General features: G+C 35.8%; 2 protein-coding genes across 3 annotated transcripts in view; one reads left to right on the top strand and one right to left on the bottom strand.

Moving 5' to 3' along the window:
* LOC133521578 (integrin alpha-4-like) overlaps positions 1 to 15,435 on the bottom strand; it is a 41,285-nt gene extending 25,850 nt beyond the window's left edge. The window contains exons 1-8 of the mRNA XM_061856612.1: positions 15,305 to 15,435; positions 14,389 to 14,527; positions 8,639 to 8,751; positions 6,026 to 6,099; positions 4,340 to 4,379; positions 2,844 to 2,963; positions 1,095 to 1,178; positions 147 to 236 (exon numbers count right to left, since the gene is read on the bottom strand). Of these exons, the coding sequence (XP_061712596.1) occupies positions 147 to 236; positions 1,095 to 1,178; positions 2,844 to 2,963; positions 4,340 to 4,379; positions 6,026 to 6,099; positions 8,639 to 8,751; positions 14,389 to 14,527; positions 15,305 to 15,311 (667 nt within the window). The 5' untranslated portion in view covers positions 15,312 to 15,435. The remainder of the gene's footprint in view (positions 1 to 146; positions 237 to 1,094; positions 1,179 to 2,843; positions 2,964 to 4,339; positions 4,380 to 6,025; positions 6,100 to 8,638; positions 8,752 to 14,388; positions 14,528 to 15,304) is intronic.
* Positions 15,436 to 18,611: 3,176 nt separating this feature from the next.
* Positions 18,612 to 21,075, top strand: part of LOC133521582 (uncharacterized) — a 29,557-nt gene continuing 27,093 nt past the window's right edge. For both annotated transcript variants that reach the window (XM_061856619.1, XM_061856618.1), the window contains exons 1-2: positions 18,612 to 18,970; positions 20,119 to 20,279. The gene's annotated coding sequence lies outside the window, so the exon portion shown is untranslated. The remainder of the gene's footprint in view (positions 18,971 to 20,118; positions 20,280 to 21,075) is intronic.

A 21,075-nucleotide genomic window follows, 5' to 3' on the forward strand; every position in this document is an offset into this window, starting at 1 on the left:
AATGGAGAGCCTTGGTGCATTAACATCGACCTCATGTGGTCGCGACCCTCAGTCATGACTCATGAGGAAACGAGGGACGAAGAGATAGTTGAAGCCGACAAATTAAAACTATATTTCGCATGTGGATACATAAGAACAAGCCTTACCAAAGCCGAAGCCGTCTGGGTTGATAGCACTAAAAATCTTAGGAGCGGAGGACTCCGACTCCGAAGGATCGGTATAAGTCATCACTCGACCTAAAAAAAATACTTACTATGAGTTTTGTGAAACGCTTTTGATAAAAAAAAAACTATCGGTAAGTGTTAGTGTATTGGTTTTAATTTCAACTCGATACCTCCACGCGTTCCCGAGATAAAAGGTCTTGACAAGAGATGGACAGCAAAGTGATCCTATAAAAGTTATGCAGTAAATAACTTTTAATGCGTATATTTTATTAATGTCAATCAGTAAAAGGAAACATTAAATCTAAAACTTTGATATTTGGGTAACGAAGTACCTAATGTGTTTCCTTTTTGCTGCTTAACATAAATAATAATATACGCATTAAAAGTTATTTACTGCATGAGGCTGAAATAATTAGACGACTTTAATTTCCGTTTTTAGGGTTCAGTACCTCAAAAGGAAAAAAAACGGAACCTTCAGGTAAAGGATCACTTTTTTGTCCGTCTGTCTGTTAAAATACTTTATCTCGGGAACGCGTGAAGGTATCGAGTAAAGTTAGTTAATTAAAACTAATATACACAGGTCTACAGTCCCTTGACGCTGTGAAAGAAACAAACTTCTTAATTGACGTAAAAAAATATGGCCGTTTATGCCGCAAAAAACGTATAATTCGAAACCACATTTAAAAGGTTCTTTTATGTTGATCTAGAATTATTTGGCAAGAATTAATTATTTGGCAAGTTTTATCGTCTTATATTACAAGCACAGTAAGAACTTTAAAAATATATATTTGCCAATGTTTTTTTTTGTAGATTTTTAAAAACTTTTTATAATTTGCACGGAGCCCTCGGTGGGCGAGTCCGACTCGTAATTGTCTAGTTTTTTGTTGCTTACTCTCCTTTATAATAGATTCGATTGGTACACATGGTTACCTGCAGCGATAGCTGGACTCCCGACCCGCAGCGCACCCGACACATCTATGTCCATACTCCAGCCGAAGGAATCAGTCACGTTTTCTGAAAATATAGCATCGTTATAGCGTCTTTACATTGCTTTGAGTCTCGATCATTATTATCAACTCGCCTAAAATCTATCGGAATAACCCTAATACATTTTAGGAAAATAAACCATAGGTATTTACAATAAGTTCCGAGTTACACTTAAATACAGGATGTTTATTTAGTCACCTGAAATAATTTACGGGGTAAATATATAGGTCATAATGGGCAACTTTCACTATTGGACCAACACCGAAATCGCAAAAAAAAAAATTTTTCTCTGTTTCGCGGATGGTCCTATAGTAAAAGTTGCTTAGTATACCTATATATACCCCGTCAATGATTGCAGGTGATTCAATAAACACCCTGTATTAAGTATAAAAGGATTATAATGATTGAGGACCAAGTCATAGTGACTCGTGCTCTTTTCCTTAAAAGCAATGCAATGAGATATTATATAAACTATTCCGATATTGCCTATTCTGTGACCTCTTTGTGTGAGTTTAAAACGCATTATCCTTCCTCATCTATCTATAAGTACTGCCCGCGTAGCCAACGTGCCTATCGTTCACGCTCCGTGGCGAACGAAACGCAACTGTTACGGTCGCACTAATTAGGAAGAGTGATAGAGAGAGATGACTACGCTACGCTATGGAACGTTAACGATTGTAACGGTGGCTACGCGGCGTGCGGTTTAACCTTTTGAACGCCAAGAACACTTAAAGGCGTCGTTACTACCTAGTCGTGCCCACAGCGCCAAGAACACCTATAGGTGTTATGGCGGACGCTGTTAAAGCAAACTACACACTTTCGGGTAAGGTTTATATTAGCTCCCTTGCGCCCGGAGTTTGGCGTTTGAATGATGTTTGTGTTAAAGCGTTCAAAGGGTTAACGGCACGTATGGTCTCTATACTGGCTCGACTTTGACACCCCCTCATTCACAGTCATTATGCACAGCTAATTGGAAATCTATGTTTATTAATTTATTAATTAAGAGGATAGAGTGGTCATTTCTTCAAATACAAATGTACCTACTCGACTGTTTCCTCCATGGGTTTTGACCCTAGAGTACTGATTTTTTCAATACACATTAATATTATCAATAGTTGTGTCAGACCGTTTTTTTTTTTTGATATTTATATTTTTTAGGCGCTAGAGCTCTTCAAACATTGCCTAAAACGGCCTGATCGACTAGCGCGCAAAGAGAAGCGCGGTATTCAAATCTGATATCAATTATCCAAAAAAGCAGAACAGTCCGACACAGATAATTCCATTATCATTTAGATTTAAGAAAATCGTAACCATTGGTTAAGTTTTGGGGGAGGAAACAGTCGAGTGCAAAACCTCGACTTTTGAGATTTTTATGCAGGATTTTTCGTCTAATCTGCAGTTGTCCGTATCGCATTAATTTTAGTGCCTCCGTCAACGCGACAGATATATTCACCTAAAATTTAAAGCTCAGCTCCATTATCCTCTTAAGTTCATATTTTGAACATACATTTTTTTACAGCAGCATACAAAAGATTAACAATCGCACATAATTCGTGTCATCCACGATGACGCGCAGATTTGTCAAATCTAACCCTTAACTACATGAAAATACGAGTCAAGGCACGCGTCGTCGTGAATGATACGAACTATATGCAATACAGTGTTTCATTGATTAATTGATTGATATCAAACCGTTATGCGTGCGATTTATGGATCGATCCTCGTTTGAGATCCGGAGCATCTTGGTGAAATGGCTACCAGGGTTTTTATACTCTTTAAAAAAACAACGTCCATTCGTGCCAAACACTTTGCCTGTAAAAGAAAATTGTTGCTTTTAATCAGTTTCAATTTCAATTATTTTAAGTGCTTATTAATAGTACTATCGCGTTCAGCCACGGTTAAGCATTTCTTAACGAGAATCGTTAGTAAGTACATTACTGTAGCGGCCGGGAAACAAAGTTGCAGGGTAAGTAGGTATAGATAGGAATAGGCAGCCGGCAACTCCGTTTCTTGACGAGATTTGTATAGTGCTTTTCTCAAACTTGCATTGAAAAAAAAAAATGTTGCCAATTTGTTATGTTCGTAGATTTACACAGCTAAAAACAAATTACCAAACTTCTACTATTTGATAGTTGAATGCCAAGACGTTGTGTCATAATTTGACGTTTAAAAACAAAAGAAGGTTGCTTTACAGGCCTACTTGTGTAAGGCTGTAAACTCCTTTACATATCCTTTTCACTCATCGCACCGGATACTCAGTATTTCCGGGCCTAATTTGTTTGCAAGTTTGAAAAAAATATTTTTACAGTACATATGGTGCTACTTTACCGCACTAGTACATATGTTGTACATGTGCGAATAGGTAATCTGCAACTCGTGTCGATTTAAAATACTGCCTTTCGCTCGTGTTTTAATTTATCGCCACTCGTTGCGCATTTCCTATTTTATCGTACTTGTATCGTAATGTACTATTACAGTACATATGGTGCTTTTTTACCGCACTAGTGCGAAAATTAGCATATTACGTTACTGTGTCGAACTTTTAAAGGGCCATATGTACTGTAAAACGTTGTACGATACATGTGCGAATAGGTAATTCGCAACTCGTGTCGATTTAAAACACTCCCTTCGGTCGTGTTTTAATTTATCGCCACTCGTTTCGAATTTCCTATTTTTCGCACTTGTATCGTGATGTACTATTAATATGAGAGTTTAAGTCTCGTTTTAACGTCGACGTAAAAATAAAAAACAACGGGTTACACTCCGGAAGTGCCGGCAGAAGTGAAAACTTGAATATTGACGTTGTGCATTTTTGATATTTTGGAATGGTTAAGGAATAATTTTGCACGAATTGCTTTAATTATCAAAAAGTACTATCATTTATGTGGTAAAATACAATATTCATCTATTGCGCTATTGTATACAAACATGACAATTTATATTACATTAAAAATTTAACTACTGGCTCACATTACACAATTACACATTACATTACTGTTACATTGTAACATAACAGTTTTTCGATCCGTGTCAAACGGACACTGTCCGTCATACGAATTTTCAATCTGACAAATCTGTCGGTCACGTGACCTGTCGCGAGTTTAACATTTTTTCCCCGTCACAAAAAGTGCACAGCGCCACATTAAAGAAGTTATCACTTCAAAAAGTATCATGTTATATACACACACCTGCTACTGGTATTTGGCTAGTACACCGAGGAGCACAAACCTAAAACAGAGATTTATATTAAGATCATTTAATGTTTTTATACATCTATCACACAATAATTAATAGTACTACCGTACAGAAATAACACTTTCTACAATACCGAAGTTTGGCAGGGATTCAGGGTTGAATTATGCTGTTCCTTTCCAATGTATGGCACTATACCTTTCGGCTAATTAGGCTTGTCAAAATTCAGTGATTATCTTATCTGTGGTTGTGCACGCATAGGGAGACGTGAAATTGTGTCAACCCTAATAATTGCTCGGAGCAATGCTGGGGGCCTACCGCGAAAACCGAAATTCGCTAATTGCGGGGATCTTTCTCTTTTACTCTCACTAAGACGTAATAAGAGTGACAGCGAAAAATGCCCGCAATTGACGAACTTCGATTTTCGCGGTTATAGCCCTGAGCCGGACTAGGGTTGAAAATTCTCGAAAAAATCAAATCGTTTTTTTCAGAACGCTTTGAAATTTTCGTTTTTTTTCCGTATTTTTCAGTTTTTTTGGGAAAGAAATGAAAACTTAATACTAATTATTACATTTATTAATCACTGTCACTGCCATCATCTAAATCTATCATACCCGAATCAATGACGTCGTCGAGAGTGGAACTGTTAATTTGCAAGTGCAAATTAGATCGAATATAAATAAGTTTATTCAGCTGTTCTGGCAAAAGCCGGTTCTTCTCCTTGGTGTGGGTGCGACCAAACAACGACCAGTTCCTCTCTGATGCAGCAGATGACGGAGGGATACTAAGTAACCTTACGGCAATAGTTGACAGAAGTTTTGTTCCACACAATCCTTTCCACCAATTCAGAGGACTTATGGTCATTACAGGCTGCCATATGAATTCGTTGGCCCAGAAACCGCCTTTTGTTTGGTATTCAGCAAACTGACCTATTAAGTCACAGGTATTAATGTGCATAACAAAACACACGACTAAGCAGGTGTAAACTATAGATTAAATATAAATGGAAAAATTCACAAGTTCTTTTCAAAATACGTTTTTTTCCGTTTATTTCCGATTTTTTTGTTTTTTTTTTTCGGAAAAATACATAAACTAAGTGACATTGTTTTTTTCCGAATAAAACTTAAAAAAACATGGCTTTTAGAAAAAAACGGGAATTTTTCCGGGTTTTTCAACCCTAAGCCGGACGGAGAATGGCCGAAAGGAGGAGTGTTGCCCCACTACCTCTGTTAGCTATGTTAACGGCACCAATCATGGGACATTTAAGAAAATAATTGAAGTATTTTTGATATTTCACCGATATCCGGAAAATTTCTACCGCTTTATGCTTTAAAAGTTGAATGTTTAATTCGTCCTTTATGTTTTCTATGTATTTAATGAAAGCTACTGCAATTGGTTTCAATATTTTTAACCAATTAAAACAATGTTTTTTTGCTCCAGTCATGGGATGTATGGCGCCATTAATTTTCAAACTAACAAATATCAATGAAAAATTAAACTGAAGCAGCTCTTTGTCTCTTGTTTATGGTAAAATGTTGCCAGTGATTAAAACTGATGGTAAATACTTGTTTTACAGGATTTGTCTATACCATCCCATTACTGGTGCCTGTTCCATTATAGGGGTGTTTACTATATTACGATGATGCTGTATAACCAAGAATAAACAAATATCAAACACTTACAAATAGATATTCGTCGCCAGCCTTCACGGTAGCTCCAAGCCAGAAACTATGATTATAAGTGTTGCCTTCATGAACTGAAAAAAAGAAATACAGTTATACATTGTGATACAAGTGCGAGAAAAAGGAATCGCAGATGTATCGTACAACGTATTACAGTACATATGGCCTTTTAAAATTTCGACATAATGATTTCGATAAAAATGTAATTATCGCACTGGTGCGGTAAAGTAGTACCATATGTACTGTTATTTTATTATCAATCGCTGACTGTTATAGTACATTACGATACAAGTGAGAAAAATAGGAAATTCGATACGAGTGGCGATAAATTAAAACACGACCGAAGGGAGTGTTTTAAATCGACACGAGTTGCGAATTACCTATTCGCACATGTATCGTACAACATTTTACAGTACATCCCTTTAAATGTTCGACACAGTAACGTAATATGCTAATTTTCGCACTAGTGCGGTAAAGTAGCACCATATGTACTGTAAATACAGTTAACCTAGATGAAAGTGGAGGACCCGCGCGAAATTGTCTTCCCATAGAAACGTAATTCTCATTTACAGTACATATGGCGCTACTTTACCGCACTGGTGCGTGCCGATCTCAAACAAAAATTAAAGGGCCATATGTACTGTAAAAGGTTGTATGATACACGTGCGAATAGGTAATTTGCAACTCGTGTCGAATTAATTTTTTAATTAAAATTTATTGCCATTCGTTGCTAATTTCTTATTTTTCGTACATTTTTGTAATTACTAGGGTTTGCTCCCGGCAAATACCGGTACCAAAAGTACCGGGATTTCCCGGTATTTAGAGCCAAGCAAAGAACCGGGATTTCAAAATTAAACTCCCGGCACTTCCGGGATTTCCGGTACTAACATTTTTAAACGCAGTATTTCACCAGCAAAATCGCAATTTTCTTGTTTTCCATACTGCATGATGGGTTCTCAGTGACCATGACCGTGAGGTCACAGCGTTTCGCGAGTGAAGCACGACTTTGACTATCATTTCTGACTTTTGTATTGCTTTAATACTTGGCATGGCACTTGCAGGGAAAAACCCGAGTGACATCGTCGATCATACAGTCAACGTATTAAATATCAATACGCACAAAGTGCCAAAAATATGTATACACGACCTCATTGCCTATATATTAAGGTAGTGTATACATTTTATTGTCACTTTGTCCGTATCGATATTTAATAATACCTTGACCGTTCCAAAGGGAATTGAAAATAAAGGTGGATTGTCAAAGAAAATTTGGTAGCCACAGTAAATTTACTGCCATCTTTCGACGGTGCCCTATTGATTTTCCGACATAAATACGCCGATTTTCGATTCGCCAACAAACAATCGTAGACGGGTTCTTTGGCCGAGTAACAATTGGCAGAATGTAATTGCGCATAATAGTCGTTTGCACGAGTAGTCAATACGCAGAACATTGATACGCATATTTACTTTTCGTAGAATAATCATTACCCGAGAAACTATTGGTCGAAACACAATAAGTCGAATAATCATTTGGCATTCATATTATTTAGCAATACTTACTTCCCTCTTATTTATGGTTAGACTAGGACATGACTAACCTACACAACAACTTTTAGTTTGAGTCGGATAAACATGGTTTTGATACAAATTACCATTTACCTTGAAACGAGCAATTCTTATATTATATTTATACATTTGATATAGGGGGGTTTGGGGGTTTCCGGGGGGAGAAAAATCGATCTAGCTAGGTCGTATCTCTGAGAAAACACGCATTTTTAAGTTTTATACATTTTCCGAGCAAGGCTCGGTCTCCCAGATATTAAAAACCTATATTGCATATGTACGACGGCCCACACTGTTAACTGTCCATCGGTGGACCTTAAAAGGCATAAGGTCCACCAGTGGACAGTTAAGAGTGTTGCTGTTTGTACAATACCTATGCTTTTGTTCATATTTAAGATAAAAATTAATTCAAACCTAAACTGTGCTTAACGCATATACTTAAAAAAGGATAATATTTTATTTCAACCTTTTAGAAGGCAGTTTTCTTTTTTTTTTGTGGAAAAAATTATTTCGAAAATAACGATGTATAAAATGTGAATCGTTTTTCGACTATACATTCCTTAAACGAAAAGATTACTCTGCCAAATGAAAATCGTCCAATAATTGTTCTGCTAATTTACACAGAAGCGAACTGAACTGTATGTGAACCATGAGTATGCGTAACGTTAGTCGATCAATAGTTACATCTACAAATGAATCACTCTGCGAAACGATATTCGGCGAATCGTTGTCTGCGAATCGATAATCTGCGAATTAACTTTCGGAGAATCATTAGGTACCCTCTTTCGACACATGATTAAAACTTTTAGAATGCCCTTTGTCTTTGATCCTTATTCTTTCACTGATATCACATATTTACATAATTGTAAAACAAAGTGATAATCACAATGTAAATACCGATACAATGTGTCATTTTAAGTGAAATTGTATATTGTGAGATAAATAAATCATATCATATCATAGACATTTGATCCTAAAAATAAACCTGATTAATGGTAATTAATAAAAAAGTTACAGTTAAGTTAGTTTATGCTAGAGCATATAGCTTACCTCTGGAGGTAACGTCTGCGAGTGGCACTGACATCTGTGTACAGTTTTGGGTCAGCAGATCGCACGAAAACACTTGGCCATCTTTATCTGCTCGGGGAGCGCTTGCCACTAGCCTGGAAAAAATACGTTTAGTTATATTATATTAAAACAAATAAACAGCAAATAAATATCCCGCATTGATAGTATGTGTTACCCTTTCCAAGGGTTAATAACACTACTAGCATATAGCATAAAAATATACTAATAGCATAAAAAAAGGTGGAAGTCGTAACAACTATTAAAGAAAGGAAAGCTACATATTTCGGACATATATATAGAAACTCAAAATATGACTTATTAAAACTAATTATTGAAGGGAAGATTGAAGGGAAACGAGGACGTGGGACAAGGAGAATATCATGGACAAGGAACATAAGAGACTGGTTGGACGTGGGCAGTACAGAGAAACTAATTCGCACGACTTCAGATAGAATGGCATATAGACATAAGGTCGCCAACCTCCGGGATGGAGAAGGCACTTAAAGAAGAAGAAGCATATACATAAAATAAAACCCGTTTAAGAAGGTTCTGAAGAACACATCCAAAACGTGGCTTATGCAAAAAAAACCGGCCAAGTGCGAGTCGGACTCTTGCACCGAGGGTTCCGTACACACTTGTAGGTATATATATATTATTATATGATGTAACTAAAAATTTAAGGTTTTCGTAGTTTTTCCTTTATCTGTGCTATAAGATGTTGCTTCGTACTAAATTTCAAGATTCTGAGTTTGAAGGTCGTATCTTTTTTTTATGATAGAGGAGGCAAACCGAAGAGGATTACCGCCGCCCATGGACACCTGCAATACCAGAGGGGTTGTAAGTGCGTTGCCGGCATTTAAGATGGGAATACGCTCTTTTCTTTCTGAGTTCACGGGAAGTACCCTGTAGGTTTTGATTCCCTTGCGAGTGTCGAAAATTTGCAGAAATTTTCGGCATAAACGGCTGTATCTTTTGATTGCATTGTCGTAGAAGTTTGATTTTCTAACAGCTCCAACGGACCTGAGTGTTTGATATAAATTCCAGCTTGATACCTCTACGCGTTCCTGAGAAAAAGGGTCTTGACAGACAGACAAACGGACGGACGGACAATAAAGTGATCCTAATAAGGGTTCCGTTTTTTCCTTTCGAAGTATGGAACTCTAAAAAGCGTGTTAACCGTAAAAAAATGGATGGGTTTTAGATTTACCAACTTGGTTTAGTATTATTCCCATAGTTTGGGATTTTCCAACAGAGCAAACGAGGAAAGTCATCGTAATACTTTGTCATTCCAATGATTATTGTCATGGATAAAATTAAATATGTTAGCGCTAAAGTAGGAGGTAATTATAATTAATAATTAATTTCAGTCTACCAGCTACTTAATAGTTATCTGTTTTACAAGAGGGCAAAGTTGTTGTTTAACATATGCTAATACCAGAACAAACTAAATATTTAAGAACTGAACCACGAGCGTAGCGAGTGTTTCGAAAAATAGGATCTTGAGCGTTGCAAGGCTTTCAAGGGTTAAACAAATTTTGAAAAATATGAGGAAACAACTCAATATTTGCATCTTATTACTTAGGTACTCTTGTGAATAAAATTTTTCTTTCTCATCAGTTTTCGACGAATACATTTTTCATCACACTTGCTTGAAAAAGATGAATTAATATATTTAATAAATTAATACAATTAGTTAAATTTAGTGGTCTACTTTTTTTTTTTCTTTTTTTTTTCAAACAAGCATACGGCCCGCCTGATGGTAAGCAGTTACCGCAGCCTATGGACGCCTGCAACTCCAGAGGTGTTACATGCGCGTTGCCGACCCTTTAAAAACCAGTACACTCCTTTTTAGGGTTCCGTAGCCAAATGGCAAAAAACGGAACCCTTATAGATTCGTCATGTCCGTCTGTCTGTCCGATTATGTCACAGCCACTTTTTTCCGAAACTATAAGAGCTATACTGTTCAAACTTAGTAAGTGGATGTATTCTATGAACCGCATTAAGATGTTCACACAAAAATAGAAAAAAACAATAAATTTTGGGGGTTCTCCATACTTAGAACTGAAACTCAAAAAATCTTTTTTCATCAAACCCATACGTGTGGGGTATCTATGGATAGGTCTTCAAAAATGATATTGAGGTTTCTAATATCATTTTTTTCTAAAATGAATAGTTTGCGCGAGAGACACTTCCAAAGTGGTAAAATGTGTGTCCCCCCCCCCGTAACTTCTAAAATAACAATGAAAAAACTAAAAAAAAATATATGATATACATTGTCATGCAAACTTCCACCGAAAATTGGTTTGAACGAGATCTAGTAAGTAGTTTTTTTTTTAATACGTCATAAAATTAAAAAAAAAAATTTTTTTTCATCAAGCCCATACGTGTGGGGTATCTATGGTTAGGTCTTCAAAAATGATATTTAGGTTCCTAATATATTTTTTTTCTAAAAAAACCGCATTAAGATGTTCACACAAAAATAGAAAAAAACAATAAATTTTGGGGGTTCTCCATACTTAGAACTGAAACTCAAAAAATCTTTTTTCATCAAACCCATACGTGTGGGGTATCTATGGATAGGTCTTCAAAAATGATATTGAGGTTTCTAATATCATTTTTTACTAAAATGAATAGTTTGCGCGAGAGACACTTCTAAAGTGAAAAAATGTGTGTCCCCCCTGTAACTTCTAAAATAACAGAATGAAAAATCTAAAAAAAATATATGATATAATATATTACCATGCAAACTTCCACCGCAAATTGGTTTGAACGAGATCTAGTGAGTAGTTTTTTTAATACGTCATAAAATTAAAAAAAAAAATTTTTTTCATCAAACCCACGTCTGGGTATCTACGGATAGGTCTTCAAAAATGATATTGAGGTTTCTAATATCATTTTTTTTCGAAACTGAATAGTTTGCGCGAGAGACACTTCCAAATTGGTAAAATGTGTGTCCAAAGTGGTAAAATGTTGAACAAGATCTAGTAAGTAGATTTTTTTTAATACGTCATAAATGGCACGGAACCCTTCATGCGCGAGTCCGACTCGCACTTGGCCGCTTTTTTGAATTGGCATAATATACAAGGTGAAGTCTAATTGGTGATCAGGAATCAATTAATCGAATTCAGTAATCGATGGCGATCACATTTATGAAGCACTAACACAACTAAGTTCTGTTTTATCATACCTAATTTTTAAGTAAAAATCAAATTTTTATTGAGATTTATTGTCACCCTACCAATGGTTTGGTCTAAAGATTTTAAAACCTCTTTCCAAATGAACAGCCATGAAAAACTAAAAACTTATGAGCAATAAGCTGTCAATTTGTCATTTTCAAATTGTTAAATTCCCCGCCAAAGTTACGGTACTTGACATACACATACTTCCATTCAATAAAATTAGGGATCAGTAGGTATTGAGGACCTGTCTAGCCTAGTGGGTAGTGACCCTGCCTATGAAGCTGATGGTCCCAGGTTCAAATCCTGGTGAGGGCATTTATTTGTGCGATGAGCATAGATATGTGTTCCTTAGTCATTATTATTTATTATAACTTTATTGCACAATAAAAATAAGTACAACTGCCAGACTTAATGCCTTAAGGCATTCTCTACCAGTCAACCATAGGGCAAAACAGAAATTCTCGAATGTGGGTGCAGTGACAAAAAAAAATCAGAAAAAATGACTACTATAAGTAATTTTGAATAACTATTTACAATTTTGGACATTAATAACATTATTTACAGTACATATGGTGCTACTTTATAGCACTAGTGCGAAAATTAGATAAGATAAGATAAGATAAGATAATCTTTATTGGTAGCGTACTGGTACAAGTCAAAAAACAATTTTGCACAACAAACATACAAATTCCACATTACAGAATACTTATTTCGTACGAAATATTAGTAATGTCAGTTATCCTTAATGAAATAAAATAACAATATTCTATAGTCAGTGGTAATTCCATCATTTCATTAAAAGTATAAAAGTTTTTTGTGAGTAGCCACGATTCCAAATTTCCTTTAAAAGATTGGTGATTAGCATATTACGTTACTGTGTCGAACATTTAAAGGGCCATATGTACTGTAAAACGTTGTACGATACATGTGCGAATAGACAATTCGCAACTCGTGTCGATTTAAAACACTCCCTTCGGTCGTGTTTTAATTTTTCGCCACTCGTTTCGAATTTCCTATTTTTCGCACTTGTATCGTAATGTACTATTACAATGTTACACAAATGTTATTACTACATAGATATATACATATTGCTATTTATTTGTGTGATGAGCATAGATATTTTTTCCTGAGTCATGGGTGTTTTCTATGTATTTAAGTATTTATATATCGTCAGATGACAAGCAAAGCTCACTAATTACTAAAATATTATTAAACAAAAATCAACCTTATTTCAGTAGTAATATGGTTCATTATGGCTATGAACTTGTGGTGGAAATTAGTGAGTTTTGCTTGTCACCTGACGATATATATCATTGTCTAAGTACCCACAACACATGCCTTATTGAGCTTACTGTGGAACTTGGTCAATATGTGTAAGAATGTCCATATAATGTTTATTTATTAATTTTAACGATATAGTTACCTGTGAATAATAATGTTACCTTAGATGGTGAAGTAAATTGCATGAGATCTCGCGTATTGAATTCAATGTAAGTTTCTAATTAATATTATTATACTTATAATTTCAACTCCTGATCACCGGTTATATTTCACCATGTATGTCAACATACCACAATATAACAATAAAAAAAATGATAGGGACAATAATAAAAAAACGAATTTCGAAGCAAAAAAGGCACATTTTACGGTATTATTTATTTTTCAATTGCCTGACTCTACTTTTTAAGATATATACCGGGTGTTTCCTGTAACACGAGCAATAAATTAAACTGTAGGCTGTACTCCTCAAACTCACCAATATTTGTTCAGCAACTTTTAAAAATAACTTATGTTTTAATTTTTATTACACTTTCAAGTTAATTCTAAGACGCAATGTATTGCGAATTTTGTTACGTTTAAAGCGTGACAAGCAACGTCAAACACACTGATGTCAGCGTACGTGTATTGAAAATAATATTTAATTTGTATGAATAAGATAAAATCTTAAGATTTCATAATTTTAAAAAGTTGTTAATCAATAGTTATATCGTTTTAGAAGTACAATATATGGTTTAATTATTTGCTCGTGTTACAGGAAGCACCCGGTATAATTTTTTTGTAAAGTTTATGTAGTTGTGTCCGTTGTAGACACAGGGCCCTCGCTATGGATACGGGCGACCCTGTGCCCGCGGTGACATTTGCGAAAGTTTGTTGTGGTTTATGCGATACCGGGTCCGGCATCACCATCAGACAAGAAGCAATGGTGATGCTCAAGTTAAAGACCCGGCGTTGTTGTTATGAGTTAAGATAGACCCATGGTCCTCGCATTAAGTACGGGCGGCCATGGTTCCTGGTTGAGATATTTATGTTGTTGCGAAATTTTTATTTTAAGATGGGGGTTTGCTTTGGGATTTTTAAGTTGGTTGTACGAGTTGGGACCGCAGTAGGTGTTGATAACAATACTCGACGGACGCTGCTGCCCATACGTCGGTTTCCCTTAGTCGCCTTTTACGACACCCACGGGACGAGATGGGGTGGTGCTATTCTAAAACGCCGGCACCACACGGCGATTTGAGATATATTTAAATTATATGATAATTCTAACATACTTACTCATTATTCGTAAATGCAATGCTGTATCCGAAGAAGGCGTCACCCAACGGTTCAGGAGGCCGGATGGTCGTCACGGATGGCTCGTGGTAATACGCCGCCCTTATGGCCACTGCTTGCACCAGCAAGCAACATTGCAGCACTGTAACGTAATGACAGTTTTTATTACTGTTGCAATATGGTCAGGTTCATTAACATTGGAGACATATTAATATTATACCTAGGTGTGAAAGTTTGTGATTGACAGATTTCGACGAAATTTGACACAAAGACAGTTTATAACATGTAAAAGAACATCAGTACTTATGATTGAGTATATTATAACATAATGAAGTAAAAATAAAAACTAATCTATAGTTTGCCCAGGACTGTCTTATTTCAAACATAGAGAGACTCATACTGTCTTTGTCTTACGCTAGTAATACCGCCCAAAAGAAAGGGATATAATTTTTCTGGTACTTCTTGACTGACAAGTTGTGTTTGCCAAACTATATTTAAACTTACGATTTTTCCATAAAAAAATAAATAGGTAATAATGTACGATTATATTTCTTACATTTCGAGCGAAGATATTATATTTGTATGATAACTTTGTCAATAGTATTATTTATACATATTTTATCATACATTCACGGCTATTATTCAGCCGTGATGTCACTTTTCAGCATGACGTCACATAAAAAAATCCAAATCATACATATTAAAAACGAATCATTCAAAACATAATAAATTCTCCGTAAATATAATTATTACTTTTATAATAGGAAAACAAACAGCTCAAGACATTGCGCTTTAAATATTACCTATACCAAGAGGATAAACTACATATGAGGTAAAAAGTAATTAATATTTATCACCCATCTGTAAAGTAAATAAATTTTAGCTACTAATTAAATAAGTATTTAAAAGTATAACTTACACCACATGGCTCGCCTTTAACTGTGTGGAAGCAACTGACAGCCTGATTATTAAACAATTGAGGAAATTATGCTGGTATTCATCATCTATAATTATAAATTTCCTGTCAATTTTCCTATTTTACGCGTCGTATATTAGTTTAGGCAATACTGAATAGTGCTTTTAAACATCAATGTAATAAATTATTCAAATATTACACTCAATAAAAACGAGTCACAATTTATGAATATATCTTCACGGTGTACCTATCACGAGAAACACGAAAGATTTTAACCGCGCATTTCTGAGGCCAAAAGAAGGGAAAAATGTTATGAGTTTAGGTCAGTTTCGGCGAATAAAATATTATTTTGTTTGTTTTTTTTTTTCGTGTTTTTGAAGGTATTTTTTGTACATAAAAATCAAATATTATCAGTCAACCTGTTACTTAAAATGGATTTTTACTTATTTATAAGTAAAACCTAGTTTTTGCAGTGTTATATCTTTATTTTTTACATTTATCAATGAGGATAGTTAGACTACGTCCCATAGTTTGTCCTAGTCTCCCACACCGTATCCCAACTCGAACAAATGCTCCAAGAACTTTGCGTGGCAATTCCTGAAGTCGGACTCACCATGAATAGAGCCAAGATACAGTTGATGACCAACCGCGCGTCATCAACTATGTTGACGAGTAGGTATATTAGGTACACTTGGGCCAGTTAGTAATGTTAGTATCCTAGGGGCCTAGTGGGTTGTGACCTTGCCTACGAAGCTGATGGTTCCGGGTTCAAATCCTGGTAAGGGCATGTATTCGTGTGATGAGCATGGATATTTGTTCCTAAGTCATAGGTGTTTTTTATCTATTTAAGTATTTATAAATATTTATATATTATATATATCGTTGTCTAAGTACCCTCAACACAAGCCTTATTGAGCTTACTGTGGGACTTAGTCAATTTGTGTAATAATGTCGTATAATATTTAATATTTATCCTTCGACAACAGGCAGTTCAAATAAATTGATTCCCGTATCGCAAACGCCTGGAAGAGCTTTTAGTCCTTGAAGACGCTAATTAAGGGCAACCTATATATACCCATATTTTTTGAAAACTAAAAAAGATGTGTATATTTAAGTAGGTCGATTTTTAGTGCCTTCGTACAAAAAATTGTTACCTTTGGTCTTGAAAATCTATTAAGTGCGTTTTTTTTTTCAGGGACCGTTTGACGTAGAGAGATAAAATTTAGAGTAGAGTAGAGAGCGATTATTCGTGGCAAAATAAATAAAAAAGCGGCCAAGTGCGAGTCGGACTCGCCCATGAAGGGTTCCGTACCATTTATGACGTATTGAAAAAACTACTTACTAGATCTGGTTCAAACCAATTTTCGTTGGAAGTTTGCATGGTAATGTATATCATATATTTTTTTTAGATTTTTCATTTCGTTATTTTAGAAGTTACAGGGGGGGGGACACTTTTTTTCACTTTGGAAGTGTCTCTCGCGCAAACTATTCAGTTTAGAAAAAAATGATATTAGAAACCTAAATATCATTTTTGAAGACCTATCCTTAGATACCCCACACGTATGGGTTTGATGAAAAAAAATTTTATTTTTATTTTTATGACGTATTAAAAAAAAAACTACTTACTAGATCTCGTTTGAACAAATTTTCGGTGGAAGTTTGCATGACAATGTATATCATATATATTTTTTAGATTTTTCATTCTGTTATTTTAGAAGTTACGGGGGGGGGGGGGGGCACTTTTTACCACTTTGGAAGTGTCTCTCGCGCAAACTATTCAGTTTAGAAAAAAATGATATTAGAAACCTCAATATCATTTTTAAAGACCTATCCATAGATACCCCACACGTATGGGTTTGATGAAAAAAGATTTTTTGATTTTCAGTTCTAAGTATGGGGAACCCCCAAAATTTATTGTTTTTTTTTCTATTTTTGTGTAAACATCATAATGCGGTTCATAGAATACATCTACTTACCAAGTTTGAACAGTATAGCTTTTATAGTTTCGGAAAAAAGTGGCTGTGACAGAATCGGACAGACAGACGGACATGACGAATCTATAAGGGTTCCGTTTTTTGCCATTTGGCTACGGAACCCTAAAAAGAAAACAACAAGTAACAGCATAACATAACATATAAGCCACGAAATGGTCCCGACTCAGCATGGTGCTAGCTCTTCAAAGCGCCAACTTGTCGACATGTGTGTCCTGCCTATCCTAACCTACGGCACCAAAACTGAATCAGAAGAGTCCAGACTCAGCTTACTTCAGCATACTGAGTGTTCGCAGAACTGACCGTGTTAGAAACATCGAACTGCGTTCCCAAACCGGCATTGTGGATGTGGGCATGAAGGCCGCCAAGCTAATAAAGTGGGACTGGGTGTACGCCCCTGGATCGCTGGACCAAATTAGTTGCAGTCCGGGTCCCACAGGATGGATCTCGGGGCGGAGGAAGACCAAAACGGAGATGGCGGGATGACCTTGAACCATTTTGTAAAGAGTGGCGGGAGTGTGCATTGGATAGGACAAAGTGACCGTTTTTGGTTAATATTGATAATATTAACTATGCACAATATAGTATATATTATTAAGGGTGTTTATTTATACTATTAGAAGTATTAGAACAAATTAAATTATTTTTATAAAATATTTTAATTTGTTTTTATTTCAAGTAGAAACACTACTATATAAATACCAAGAAAAATACAACATTACATGTGGTATATGACATTTATTCCAGTTTATAATTTATATAGTGGTCTTTATTTAGTCTCCTGCAATAATTTACGGGGTGAATATATAGGTCTTACTGAGCAACTTTTACTATAGGCCCAACCCCGACATCGCAAAAAAAAAAAAATGGCTGTTTCATACATTTTGGCTGTCTGACCTTCACATTTTCTATGGGAAAGTAAATTTTTTTTCGCGATTTCAGGGTTGGTCCCATAGTAAAAGTTGCTCTGTATGACCTAATATTCAGCCCGTAAATTATTGCAGGTGACTAAATAAGCATCCTGTATTGAATTTTTTCGGTTTACTAGTTTTACTACTGCGAGGAATTAAAAAGAGTTTCGGAACGGGTTTTTGTTTGAAAGGTTGTCTGGAAGAGATCGCTCTTTAGTGATAAGACCGCCTATTGTCTATAGGTTAATCTATATGTTTAATTTGTTTGTCAAGTTTCTTTTGATATTGCTGAGCAATAAAGAATATTCGTATTGTATTGTATTGTATTGTAAAGGTTACCTTATACTTATATTATACATAGTTGGTTCCATTGTCATCGTGCTAAGAGTGGTAATGGACCATCTAGAACCCTACTGGAAAACAATCGATAAAACGGTCCTAGGTAAAAAATTAAAAATCGTGGTTTTTACATTTTTGTACTATGTACAAATTAACGAAAAGTTCTAGTTTGTGCGATTCGACTTGACAATGACAAAATATTGGTTTTTATTTTTATTTCAAGCCATAATATATAATATATGACTCAGACAAATAACATTAACATAAAAGTAATGTACCTAAATATGTGATTTTCCTCATATACCTACAGTCGCCGGCGCTGCTAATTATAGCGCAGACACAGTTTCTGTAAGGAAGCTGGGATTTTATTTAAATAAACTATATTTTTAATAACTTCAGTGGTAAAATATAATAGAAGCATAACTTTGGTAAGTAATTAAAATTGTTTAACTTTTGGATTTTTAGCAATACTTGAACAACAGGTTTTTAAACATAATTTTAAAAGTATACAGTAAATAATAATAATATTGTTCTGCTATAAGCGTAGGCATAGGTAGATAAAATATCTGTTTGTTTAAAAAATCATTGTTTTAAATAATAAACATAAATTAGTAAAAGCTTTTCGCCTCTTTTTGATCCTCTGGACCCTAAGAGCATTTAACCAACCGGAGTCGCCTTTAAGAGCTTACCTCTCTGTCGGAAACCTCGGCACATCGTCATACTCACTCACGTCATACTTATTGTATGGACTACCGTTTATCTGACAAGGCTATTTGTACGTTACGTGCCCCTCCCCCGCAAAAATCGGCAGACTGTTTGTAATTATAGAAAATTACAGACAAGGCGTCTCCAGTTGGTTAAATGTTCTAAGTCTGGACCCTAATTTGAGAACGGATTGTAGATCAGGTACTCAAACATTTTTAAACATTACTGTTATGGTGGCCGAATGGTTTAGGGGTTTAACTATCAACCCAGAGGGTTTATATCAATTAGTTATTCTGTAGGTTTCATATATATCACTAGCTTTTTGGTGAAGGAAACTATGGTGAAGAAATCTGCATACATGCGCGAAGAAATTAAAATGTATATGGGAGGTCTCCAGCCCGCTTTGGGACAGTGTGTAGACAATATATCCCCAATCCCTTTTGTATATGAAAACTATGAAATGAGACCTGGGGACCGATTTTTGAATTTCGAGCGCACTATTTCGTCACTCGAAAATCTGTGGAAAACGGCGAAATGTTATTTTTGAAATACGAGCGATAGAAATTGGGAATCGAGTGGTACTGGCCACTCGTTTTAATTCCATTAGGATAATTTACATGCCTAGTAGTGGAGATATTATTGAACAAAATACACGAAATCGAGTGGTTGTAATTCCAAAATCGGCTCCCTGTGCCCCGCAGAAGGACTTATCTCAACAACCTAGGTGGTTGAGATTTTTATTTATGTCTCCGTTTTAAACTCTCGGATCTTTTAAGTCCGATTTTTTATAAGATGTGCGTGTACGAGTATATATCCATAGAACCAATACGAGTACGTAGATGTAATTTGGTAACTTATATTTTTCTTTCAGAGTCATGCTGCTGGTTTCAAGTTTGTTTCTCCTGCTGCGGACGTCAATAGCGGTGTTCTTCCACGAGAAATCGTCTATCGTCATAGCCCCTGTTGGAGAGAGTAATGACATTAGCTTTGGCTACAGTTTGGGCTACCAGGGTGGGGACAATGCAAGTCTTGGTAAGAATATAATAGTTGGTACTCTTAAGACAAAAGTGGACGGCTGCGAGAAATCGCCTTTCCATATAAACGTAGTCCTCATTTAATTCAATGTATATTTGAAAATATATTGACAGAGTTTTTAGTAATGGCTTTTTTCTTGACTTGACTGACGGACTGCTTGATCGCTTGCTTCGAAGCTTCTTTGGCGTTCACTGACTTTACCTCGTTGTTCGGCGGCAGCTGCGGCGGCTGCTGCTGCGCGCGGCGCTGCACGGAGGGCGAGCGGCGGTCGGGCGGCGCGGCGCCCGCCTCCATCTCCTCAAATTTTTAATTTTGATACGAGTTAGAAGCATTTTTAAATATTTGTGTGGAATATGTTTTTAGCTCCTAATTTTTATAATAATCAAAACATCGAAATAAGTCAAACGAAGGGGCAAGCTATAGTTCATATACATCAAAGTAAAAACCTCGACCAGGCCGTTTTCGTCCAATCGTCGCATAAGTAAAAATATTTTCCATAATATCAATATCCAGACAGGAAAATTGGGACTACGTTTGTATGGAGAAGCCATCGTCCTCTTTCCTCTTAGCTGAATATTGGTGGGCCATATTTATTAGAAATAAGTTTTATGAAAGGTGTATGTGAAGTTCCCAATCCGCATTGGGCTAGCGTGGGGACTATAGCCCGAGCCCTCTCGCGCATGAGAGGAGGCCTGTGCCCAGCAGTGGGACGTATAGTATAGGCTAAATTATTATTATTATTTTAAGTTTTATGAATTGTCAGTTATATTAAATTATTGAATATTCACCAACA

Source organism: Cydia pomonella, chromosome 9 (assembly GCF_033807575.1).
Source record: "Cydia pomonella isolate Wapato2018A chromosome 9, ilCydPomo1, whole genome shotgun sequence".
Classification (NCBI taxonomy): domain Eukaryota; kingdom Metazoa; phylum Arthropoda; class Insecta; order Lepidoptera; family Tortricidae; genus Cydia; species Cydia pomonella.